Below are 12,115 nucleotides of genomic sequence, written 5' to 3'. Positions count from 1 at the left end.
TGAAACTGCTTTCTTCCCTCCCTGCGTGCCTACCCTCTGCCGATTCCTCCTCCTCTAGCCCCGGTCTGCTGCCGCTGCACCACAACTCAAAGAAGGAAAGGGACAGCATGCAGCGATTGCATGTCACCGGCCTACAAGCCTTCGCCCTACATCAGAACTGACGTCAATTCTGACGTCAGGAGAAGGCTTGTGTGCCGGCGACGTGCAATCGCTGAACGCTGGCCCTTCCCTTCTTTGAGTTGCGGTGCAGCGGTGGCCAACAGGGAGCAGCGGCGAGCAGCAGTCAGCCCGCGTACCCCCAATGAGTGGGTCATTTTAAAAAGGTACACCAGGGTAGGTGGGGGTGTTTTAAAAAAAGGAATTTGGGGTCAGTTTTGCCATCTTCCCCAAAATTTGGTCAGTCTCTACTTCAAGGTACATTATGATCAAAAGATCGAATGTTATTACGTTTTCCAGGGACTAAAAGAATGCGATCTTAAGTACGATTTTAGTATCTACTTTTGCTTATCAAGCTTCAAAGATGTGGAATGACCTTCCCAAGAATATTAGAATAATCACTGATTATCTGCTTTTCAGAAAACATTTAAAGATGTAGTTGTTCCAAAGGTTTTGTATTAGAAATAATGATTGAATATTATTGACTGACTTTCCCCAGTTATGCTTGGGCTCTGATAATTTGTTAACTTCATTGAACTGATATGGGTGCTGATATGGGATAAAAGCATTGTATTACTAGCAGTAGAGATCACCTCACTTTCTGTTTTCCTTTTGTAGGGAGATCGCATTAAGGTTCACGACAATCTGGATAACCGGCGCCTGCTGTGGCATGGGACCAACGTAGCTGTGGTGGCTGCCATTCTGAAGAGTGGGCTGCGCATTATGCCCCACTCGGGTGGCCGTGTGGGCCGGGGGATTTACTTTGCATCAGAGAACAGCAAATCAGCAGGATATGGTAAAACTCTGCTCTTCTTGTTCCTGCCTCAGGCTCTCTTTACTGGAAGGTAGCAGCTAGAACAGGAAATGGTGAGATTTTGGAGGGAGAGTCGGGGAAATTTATGCCCTTTTGGGGGCTGGAAAGGAGGTTCCAATGAGAAAGGAGGAAAGTGGGAAGGAAAGGGAAGGCAAGAAGCTCAGATCTTTATGAACCTGGGCAAGTCACTTAATCTTTCATTGCCCCAGGTACAAAATAAGTACCTGTATATATGTAAACCTTTGCGTGTGGTAGTATAACTACAAAAAGGCGGTATACAAATCCCAATGCCCCAGCCCCTTTCTTCTATGGCTGGTGACTGTCTCCATGGGGTTCCTTTTATTCTGGACACAGCTGAGCTCATTAGTGGTTTCACAGCAAATACACTGCTTCCAATGTGAGAGACATCAGCATCTTGTTATCTGTGCCATAAAAAGTCACAGAAAGAAGGTTTCTATCTATGCTGTGTATGGGGAGGGCAGTCTCAAGAGAAGCCCCCCCTGTGCTCAGTGTACAGGGGGGGGGAAAGGCAGTCTCTTGTTGAAACCTGACCTGCTATTGTTCATGTTTTCCTAGAATTTTAAGATACAGTGTGGGGAGGATGAATTCCAAGAATACACTTAAAAATGTGTTGGTTTTTATTGTCTCCCTGGTTATACCTGTTTGTTGTTTGTACATGGATTTTAAGATGATTTGTATGTAATTTGTAAACCGCCTAGTTCCTATGCAGTACACTATATAAATTTTTTAACAAATAAATAAAATAGATGAGACTGTTCCTCTACTGAAGCCAGACAATACTTTTGTATGCTAATATTTTTGTTTCTCTTTTTGTATGTATGCCACTTTTTCATCATTTTTTCTCATGCCCTCCCTTACTTTCCTTTATACATTCACAATTTGTCTTCCTCCTTGTCTTCTCTCCCATCCCTTCTTTTTCTCCTATATCTCCTCCTCTCACCCACTTCCCTTCATGTCCCTCTTCCTCCTTCCTCTCTTTTTCTCTGTTTACTTCTCCCCTTCCTTTTCCTTGCTCTGTCTTGTCTTTCTCTCCCTCATTTTTCAGTCCATTGCACCTCCCAGCACATCGGGATCATGTTTCTGAATGAAGTGATCCTTGGTAAGGAGCATCACATCACTAGGGACGACTCTTCTCTACGTGCAGCCCCAGCAGGGTATGACAGCGTGGTGGCACGTGGATGCACAGAGCCAGGTGAGTTCCTCATCTCCATGTCTGCCTTCCCTCTCCATACTTTCAAATACCAAGCATTCAGCAGGGGATACTGATTAATAGGAAATAATTTATACAATTTCTAGTACAACAGAATCTCTATTCCTGAACCTGTGGGTAGTCAACCTCTTCTTGTGAGAACTCTTGTAGGGAGCTTATTTGCACTTTTTTTGCTCCTCTTCCCTCATTGCTGGGCTGTTCTTCAGCTCCTTAGTTGTCTTCCTACAAGCGAGACAATGGGAGCTTGTCTTTTCTGCTCCGTGTATTTTTTTCATTTTAAACTCAATGGTTTTTTTTAGCTAACCATTGCGAGGCTTTTCGATGCTGCAGAGGATCATCTTTGTGGAACAGTTCTGGCTGCAGGAGAGTGCATGCAGACTCTGAGGTCAAGAGGCAGACTTCTTTGCAGTGCACCCACTTGGACAGCATGCACTACCAGTTTGAGAGCTCAGGGTCTGTTCCCTTGGGAGCACAGCTCGCCCCAGGTTCGTCCGCAGTGGGCTTGAGCACAGGCTGTGTGGCTCCATAGCAGTTTATGAGGATTAGAGCATGACACGGGGACAAACTTTCCCCGTCCCCACAAGAACTCATTTTCCCATACCTGTGAATTCTTTTCCTAATAGTAGTATCAGTAACCCTGCCCCATTCCTGCAAGTTCCGTCCTCATCTGCACAAGCCTCAAATAATTTAAAATAAAAAATGTTCGAGGCTTGTGGGATTAAGGCAGAGCTTACAGGAATGGGGAGGGGACAGGGACAGCTCTGGGATGCTGGACGCTAAGCGTGAATTCCATAAAGGAAATTCTGCGAGGAATTGCCTATATAGAATAAACATAGTAACATAATAGATGATGGCAGATAAAGACCCAAATGGTCCATCCAGTCTGCCCCACCTGATTCAATTTAAATTTTATCTTCTTTGCTATTTCTGGGCAAGAATCCAAAGCTCTACCCGGTACTGAGCTTGGGTTCCAATTGCCAAAATCTCTGTTAAGACTTACTCCAGCCCAACTAAACCCTCCCGGCCACTGAAGCCCTCCCCAGCCCATCCTCCACCAAACGGCCATACACAGACACAGACCGTGCAAGTCTGCCCAGTACTGGCCTTAGTTCAATTTTTAATATTATTTTCTGATTCTAGATCCTCTGTGTTCATCCCACACTTCTTTGAACTCAGTCATTGTTTTACTCTCCACCACCTCTCTCGGGAGCGCATTCCAGGCATCCACCACCCTCTCTGTAAAGTAGAATTTCCTAACATTGCCCCTGAATCTACCACTCCTCAACCTCAAATTATGTCTTCTGGTTTTACCATTTTCCTTTCTCTGGAAAAGATTTTGTTCTACATTAATACCCTTCAAGTATTTGATCGCCTGAATCATATCTCCCCTGTCCCTCCTTTCTCTAGGGCAGTGGTCGGCAAACTGCGGCTCGCGAGCTGCATGCGGCTCTTTAGCCACTTGAGTGCGGCTCAGCTAGCTAGAGCAGGGGTACCAAACCTGCTTCTCTTCCTCGTAAAGATAAAGTGACCATATGTCCCGTTTTGAACGGGACTGTCCTTTTTTAGATTCCCTCTCCTGTTGTCCCCACACACAGCTTTGGGACACCGAAATGTCCCATTTCAGGGACAGCGTCCCAAAGCTGTGCGTGGGGACAATGGGACAGGCGATCGCTCCCCCTTCCCCCCGGACCACCCCCACAGTCTACCACCGCTTCAAACACCCCCCACCCCCCCGGTCTGCCACTGCTGCCGGCCGCCGCAACTAAAGAGAAGGAAGGTCAAGGCGCTGGCCCACAAACCTGCTTCCCAACGTCAGTTCTGATGGAGAGGAAGTTCCAGGCCAGCCAATCGCTGCCTGGCTGGCCCAGAACTTCCTCTCCGAGGTCAAAATTGACGTCGGGAAGAAGGTTTGTGGGCAGGTGCCTGGACCTTCCTTTGCTTTAGTTGTGGTGGGCAGCAGCGGCGGACCGGGGGGTGTTTGAAGTGGTGGTAGGCAGCAGCAGCATGGGCTCATCCGGGGGGGGGGGCAGGCTTTGGCACTGGAGGGAGAAAGGGAGGCAGGCAGGTTGGCTTTAGCGTGGCAGGGAGGGAGGTAGGCTGGCTAGCTTCAGGAGAGGGGGAGGAACAAAGGCTGGAAGGCAGTGAGGGGGACATGGGAAGGAGGCACTGGGGGCACTAAGGACATGGGAAGGAGGCTCTGAGGGCACTAAGGACACAGGAAAGAGGCACTGTGTGCACTAAGGACATGGGAAGGGGCACTAAGGACATAGGAAGGAAGGAGGGAGAGAATAGAAAGGGACAATTGTTGGGCCTCAGTGCAGAAAGAAAGAAACGAATGAAAGGATGCACAGTCAGAAGGAAATGCAACCAGAGACTCAAGAAATCACTAGACATCAAAATGTGTTGGTTTTAAGAATTTTTATCTGATGTCTATATTTTGCACTATGGCCCCCTTTTACTAAACTGCAATAGCGATTTTTAGCGCAGGGAGCCTATGAGCAGCGCAGGGCATTCAGGACAACTCCCTGCGCTAAAAACCGCTATCACGGTTTAGTAAAAAGGGAGGGGGTATAGTTTTGTCTATTTTTGTATGGTTGTTACTGAGGTGACATTGCATAAAGTCATCTGCCTTGATCTCTTTGAAAAAAAACCTGAAATATAAATGATAATTAACATTTTCTCTGCGTACAGTGTGCTCTGTGTTTTAAAAAATTTTATTGTTGGTAGATCATTTTGACTTGGCCACGAAGGTAAGGGAAAGGGAGGGGAGCTGCTGAAAGACATCTAGTAATCTTTGCAAGGAATTATTTTTGTAAAATCATGTTTTAGCATGTGACTGGCATTATTTAGACTTTAATTTCTATGAATGAATAGAATGAAAATGATATAAAATTGCTTGCTTGTTTTTATGTGCGTGGGCTGAGAACACTGAAGGGAAATGGGGAAGAGAGAGTGGGAAGAAGATGCTGATTTATAAATTGACAATTGTACAGAATATTGTTGATTTTTTTTATACTTTAATATAATAACTTCAGTATAAAACTATTCGAGGCTTGTGTGGATGGGATCAGATGGTTTGCGGAGACAGGGACCGAGCTTGCGGGGACAGAGACGATTTTTTTTCCCTTTGTCATTCTCTAGGCTCTGCCACGAATCGATTTCGACTATGTGCGGGCGAGCAGTGTGTCAGTCGGGTTGACGTAGCTGTCGTAGCGCACTCAAAAGAAATCTTAATCGTTGTACTGTTGATCTTTGGCTCTTTTGAGTAATGAGTTTGCCTACCACTGTTCTAGGATATACATATTCAGGGCTTCCAGTATCTCCTCATACGTCTTGCGCAAACCTCCTATCAGTTTCATCGCCCTCCTCTGGACCACTTCAAGTCTTCTTACGTCCTTCGCCAGATACGGTCTCCAAAACTGAACACAATACTCTAAGTGGGGCCTCACCAACGACCTGTATAGGGGCATCAACACCTTTTTCTATCTACTGCCTATGCCTCTCTTTATACAGCCCAGCATCCTTCTGGCAGCAGCCACCACCTTGTTTTTTTGCCTTTAGATCTTCGGACACTGTCACCCCAAGGTCCCTCTTCCAGTTCATGCATATCAGCCTCTCGCCTCCCAGCATATACGGTTCCTTCCTATTATTAATCCCCAAATGCATTACTCTGCATTTCTTTGCATTGAATTTTAGTTGCCAGACATTAGACCATTCTTCTAACTTTTGCAGATCCTTTTTCATATTTTCTACTCCCTCTTCGGTGTCTACTCTGTTACAAATCTTGGTATCATCCGCAAAAAGGCAAACTTTCATTCTAACCCTTCAGCAATGTTACTCACAAACATATTGAACAGGATCGGTCCCAGCACCGAACCCTGAGGGACTCCACTACTCATCTTTTCTTCCTCCGAGCGACTTTCATTAACCACCACCCTCTGGCGTCTGTCCGACAGCCAGTTTCTAACCCAGTTCACCACTTTGAGTCCTAACTTCAGCCCTTCAAGTTTGTGCAAGAGCCTCCTATGAGGAACCATATCAAAGGATTTGCTGAAATCTAAATAAATTACATCTAGCATGTACAGGTCATTGGTGAGGCCCCACTTGGCGTATTGTGTTCAGTTTTGGAGACCGTATCTGGCGAAAGACGTAAGAAGACTTGAGGCGGTCCAGAGGAGGGCGACGAAAATGATAGGAGGCTTGCGCCAGAAGATGTATGAGGAGAGACTGGAAGACCTGAATATGTATACCCTAGAGGAAAGGAGAGACAGGGGAGATATGATTCAGACGTTCAAATACTTAAAGGGTATTAACGTAGAACAAAATCTTTTCCAGAGAAAGGAAAATGGTAAAACCAGAGGACATAATTTGAGGTTGAGGGGTGGTAGATTCAGGGGCAATGTTAGGAAATTCTACTTTACGGAGAGGGTGGTGGATGCCTGGAATGCGCTCCCGAGAGAGGTGGTGGAGAGTAAAACTGTGACTGAGTTCAAAGAAGCGTGGGATGAACACAGAGGATTTAGAATCAGAAAATAATAAATATTGAACTAGGCCAGTAACTGGGCAGACTTGCACGGTCTGTGTCTGTGTATGGCCGTTTGGTGGAGGATGGGCTGGGGAGGGCTTCAATGGCTGGGAGGGTGTAGATGGGCTGGAGTGGGTCTTGACGGAGATTTTGGCAGTTGGAACTCAGGCACAGTACCGGGTAGAGCTTTGGATTCTCGCCCAGAAATAGCTAAGAAGGAAAAAAAAAAAAAATTTAAATTGAATCAGGTTGGGCAGACTGGATGGACCATTCGGGTCTTTATCTGCCGTCATCTACTATGTTACTATGTTACTATGTTACTATGTCCTCGATCTAGCTCTCTGGTTACCCAATCAAAAAATTCAATCAGGTTAGTTTGACAGGATTTACATCGGATCCTGTAACTCATTAGATTCCAGGAAGTACACTATCCTTTCTTTCAGCAACACTTCCATTATTTTTCCATCAACTGAAGTGAGGCTCACCGGCCTGTAGTTTCCTGCTTCATCCCTGTGACCATTTTTGTGAATAGGGACCACATCTGCTCTCCTCCAATCCCCTGGATCTCCTCCAATCCCCTGGTACCAGAGATTTGTTGAACAAATCTGTAATAGGACTCGCCAGAACCTCTCTGAGCAGCCTTAGTATCCTGGGATGGATCCCATCTGGTCCAATTGCTTTGTCCACCTTCAGTTTTTCAAGTTGCTCAAAAATACTTTCCTCCGTGAACAGTACAGAATATACTCCATTTTCTCATGCTACTTTGCCAGACAATCTCGGTCCTTCTACAGGATTTTCTTCCGTGAACACAGAACAGAAGTATTTGTTTAGCACATTTGCTTTTTCCTCATCACTCTCTACAGGTCGGTTCCCAGCATCTTTTAGTTTAGCAATTCCATTTTTCATCTTCCTCATTTCACCAATATATCTGAAAAAATTTTGTCTCCTTTTTTTACATTTTTAGCCATTTGTTCTTCTGCCTGTGCTTTCGCCAGATGTATCTCTCTTGGCTTCTTTCAGTTTCACCCGATAGTCCTTTCTGCACTCCTCTTCTTGGGTTTTTTTATATTTCACGAATGCCAAGTCTTTTGCCTTTATTTTCTCGGCCACTAGTTTGGAGTACCATATAGGTTTCCTTTTTCTCTTACTTTTATTTATTTTCTTCAAATAAAGGTCCATAGCCATTTTTATAGCTCCTTTCAGCTTATACCACTGGTTTTCCACTTTTCTTATGTCCTTCCATCCTAACGGTTCTTTCTTCAGGTACTCTCCCATTTTATTAAAGTCCGAACGTTTCAAATCTAGGACTTTAAGTATCGTGCGGCTGCTCTCCACTTTAGCCATTATATCAATTCAAACCGTTTGATGATCGCTACTTCCCAGGTGAGCACCCACTCAAATATTAGAGATACTCTCTCCATTTGTGAGGACCAGATCCAATATCGCTTTTTCCCTTGTGGGTTCCGTCACCATTTGTCTGAGCAGAACCTCTTGAAAGGCATCCACAATCTCCCTACTTCTTTCCGATTCCGCAGTTGGAACATTCCAGTCCAAATCTCCCAACAGCAGCACCTCCTCTTTCCTTCCAATCTTTTGGATATCCACAATCGGATCCTTATCAATTTGCTGCAATTGAGTCGGAGGTCTGTAGACTACACCCATGTAGATAGAAGTTCCATCTTCTCTTTTCAGAGCGATCCATATTGCTTCTTCCTCTCCCCAGGTCCCTAGCATTTTGTTCGCTAGATATTGATCTTTATATAAAGAGCTACTCCACCTTTTTGACCATCTCTGTCCTTCTTAAAAAGATTATATCCTGGTATGTTTACATCCCATCCATGGGATTCATTGAACCATGTGTCTGTGATAGCGACAATATCCAGATCTGCCTCTAACATCAGGGCTTGCAAATCATGAACCTTGTTGCTTAGACTAAGAGCGTTTGTGGTCATCGCTTTACAGCTATTTTTCAGCGGTAATCTCCTTTTTCGAATAGATTTTTGTTTCGTTTCAGTTACCGTTGCAATGCTAATGACTTGCTGATATTGTTTGTTGCAATCTTTACTACCATCACATCTTGTCTTTTGCCAGGGATGGTCTCTATAATTGTCTTTCATAAATACACCATCCCCACCTTCTAGTTTAAATGCCTAGAAACATATTGTCTAAATTTCTCTGCAAGGTTTCTTTTTCCTGCTGTAGTAATATGTGCATCAGGTCAATATAGCTTCTTGTCTTTCCCCATTCTCCTATTTACCTAAAGCCTTTGAGCCATCTATTAAAGTTCTCTGTGTTTTTTATTCTTTGCTCTCCCTATCTATATGCAGGCAGTATTTCAGAAAAAGTGTACCACGCAATTTCATGCTTAATTTTGGGCATGAGCCCTTAAGCCAGCTAAGCGCTAATGCAAATGTTTGCACCCAACTAGTGTCAGGCGCACAGATTCAAGTATTCTATAACCACGTGTCTTAAGAGGCCAACCAAAACTGAATCTGTGTCTTGGTTTTGGCCAGAACTGAAAAGTTGTGTCTGCCTCCTATACCTGACCCCCTCCAGTGGAAGATGCAGCCAACCTCCAATGGAGAATAGTTGTGCCTGCCTCCTGTACCCCTCAGTGGAAGATGCAGCCCCCCCTCTCAATGGAGAATGGATCCCTGTGGGCTGCCATTGCCCTTCCCCTTCCCTCAAAACATCATTAGGCCCTCCCCAGGCCTACCTTAACAAGCCATGGTGGTCTAGTGGCCTCTTTGGAGGCAGAAAAGAATCCCATTTCATCCTGAGCACTGCTCTACCCATTTCTGCTGCCGCTTTAAAATGGCTGCCGAATTGAGACTGGCACTAGCATAAGCAAGACCAATCTCAATATGGCTTGCCGGACCTCCCACTGCAATCACAGCAGCCATTTTAAAGCAGCAACGGGCAGAGCAGTGGGCAAGAAAGAGTGGAATTCTTTCCTGCCCTCAAAGAGTCCACTAGACTATAGGCCTTGTTAAGGTCTGGGGAGGTCCTACTGCTGTTCGGGGGGGGGGGGGGGGGGGGGGTGTGGCACCACTGGGGAGATGGCTGGGTAGGATGAGGAACAGAGTTTTGGTTTCAGCTGAAAATATTTTCAGCCAAAACCCAAACCCAGATTTCGGGTCAGGTTTTGGTGGTGGACCAGAAACCAAAATTCAATTGGCCTTTATTTAACATACCTAAATCCTGGGAATGCCCCCATTTTGCCCGTGCCCCTACCCTGGGCATGCCCCCTTTGAGGTTGCGCATGAAATGTTAGGTGTGCAGGTTATAGCATAGAGTCATAGGCAAATCCACATGTAACTAATGACTTAACACCAATAATTATCACTTTAATCAGTCAGTTAGTTTATGAGCAGACCTGTGACCCAGAATCCAGCAGTTAGCATGTAATTGTGCATTAGACATATAAATATGCTAGTATTCTTTAACGTGCACAAATGGTGCCTAATGTTAGATGCCCTGTTATAGAATGAGCAGGAAAGTGTCTACGGAAGAAGCGGGCACAAAGAGCGGTGGGTACTTTGTGCTCACAACAATTTTCAAAGCAAAAGAATGTGCAAGCTCTTTAAAAATAGGTACGAAGACTGGGGTTAAAATTACCTCCCATTTGCAGTATTTGGGAAATTTGAAAATGTATGGGAGTTTCCACGTGTTAGGGGTTGCACCACATGATCCTATATAGTAAGCCATGGCTTTTATTGTGTTTACTACTGTTCTCTGCAGATCCCAAGAAGAATAAGGAAATAACCTTGGACGGAAAGAAAGTCGTTGTGTCACAGGGGAAACCCATTCAGATGCCAAAATACAAGGACTCGAGTTTTAGTCAGAGCGAGTACCTGGTGTACAAGGAAAGTCAGTGCCGCATCCGCTACCTGCTTCAGCTCCAGTTCCAATACTGAGGGGACAGGAGACCATGGTTTGCCCCTCCTCCATATTACTTCATTGCATCCGCCTAGCTGCAGTCTGAGGAATGCATCCTTCCACTACAATCCTCCAATGAATGGCTGCTTACAGCATCACGCTCTTGGTCCTGGTCTTCAGTTCTAAAACCATTTCACAAACTGATGTTAACCTAGGATCATTTGCACAGGGTAGTGTTCTCTTCCCTTCATCTGTTTCGCCATGGTTTTCTGAGAGGGTTAATTCCCTACACGTTCAAGTTACCTATAGAAATGACACCCACCCTACTCCTGTCAAGCAGCAGCAGCTACAGTCCAAAAAAGCTTTTTTTCACTCCCAGTTATTCTTCTCAGCTTCTAGGAGCCCCAAGATGTCTGTTTTCACCAAACCTGCTTTATTGAATTCAGGGTAACTTAGTCATGTCCTCTAGTCCTCAGGCACTTATTACTCTAAAAGGACTGCAATTTGTTGTAGACTAGCACTGTTCAAGTTGTATAAAGTAATATAAAATATAATCTCTTGACTATATTTCTACTAGTTCTTGTTTGTTTTAGGTGGGCTAGGATGTGGCAGATGTGTGAAAGCTCCAGTAGTGAAGACCAGTGGAGGAACCTACTTTGGCACGGAATATATAACTGAAGACCTTAGTTCAGGTCTTGCCAAACTCCAAAATGAAACAAGTTCAGTCATCAGTTTTTGGATATGATGGACATAATTTGAGACCTATGGTCAAAGCATTATGGGAGAATCTTAACAGTCCCCCAGCAGACTGGGTAGTGCTGCACATTTGGTACTTTTGGTCATTTTCAGCAGTCCATGGATTTAAAGCCAATGGAGACAGTGAAAGTTGATGTCATCCCCCAGGGAAGGCTGGAGATTACGGGAGGTATTAAATGAACAGTACAATACAACCAGCACTGCACCCAAAGAGGTGCGTCATATTGAAGTGCCCTCATTACATACATTGTGGTTTGACAGCTCTTTATTAACAGTCGAGTCACATTATTATGACCACCTCTGACTTCAGGGACACACAGCCAGTGAACAAATGCATGTGGCATATGCAGGCTTTGTGGGTATATATGGTAGGATGTCAGCAAGTTGCCAATATAGCAGCCATGGCTGTCATTGGGGGGAAAAAGTGCGATTTATCAGACATTGAAAAAGGCATGATCGTCAGCTACTAGACAAAGGGTGGCAGCATTTTGGAAATGTGAACTGTTCATATGCTGCTGTGGTTAAAGTCTACCGTGATTGGACAAATAGAATCTTTTCGACTCGGTGTGGCTACTGGGGGGCAGTACGAGCCATCAATGCGAAAGGTGAACATCTACTGCATGTTTTGGTTTAAGCTGTTCAGCACACTACCGTAGAGCCAACTCACTGTCCAAATGAACCAGGGAGCTACCAGATGTGTGTTCAAAATGACTGTACAGTGAAACCTTTTGCAAATGGAGCTCCAGCACAGACA

General features: G+C 44.9%; 1 protein-coding gene across 1 annotated transcript in view; it reads left to right on the top strand.

The window, feature by feature from the left end:
• Window positions 1-11,174, top strand: part of LOC117351315 (protein mono-ADP-ribosyltransferase PARP3-like) — a 62,828-nt gene extending 51,654 nt beyond the window's left edge. The window contains exons 9-11 of the mRNA XM_033926466.1: window positions 775-952; window positions 2,037-2,183; window positions 10,468-11,174. Of these exons, the coding sequence (XP_033782357.1) occupies window positions 775-952; window positions 2,037-2,183; window positions 10,468-10,643 (501 nt within the window). The 3' untranslated portion in view covers window positions 10,644-11,174. The remainder of the gene's footprint in view (window positions 1-774; window positions 953-2,036; window positions 2,184-10,467) is intronic.
• The last annotated feature ends 941 nt before the right edge of the window (window positions 11,175-12,115 follow it).

This window comes from Geotrypetes seraphini, chromosome 17 (genome assembly GCF_902459505.1).
Source record: "Geotrypetes seraphini chromosome 17, aGeoSer1.1, whole genome shotgun sequence".
In the NCBI taxonomy this organism is placed as follows: Eukaryota; Metazoa; Chordata; class Amphibia; order Gymnophiona; family Dermophiidae; genus Geotrypetes; species Geotrypetes seraphini.
This window is presented reverse-complemented; position numbering and strand designations above follow the sequence as displayed.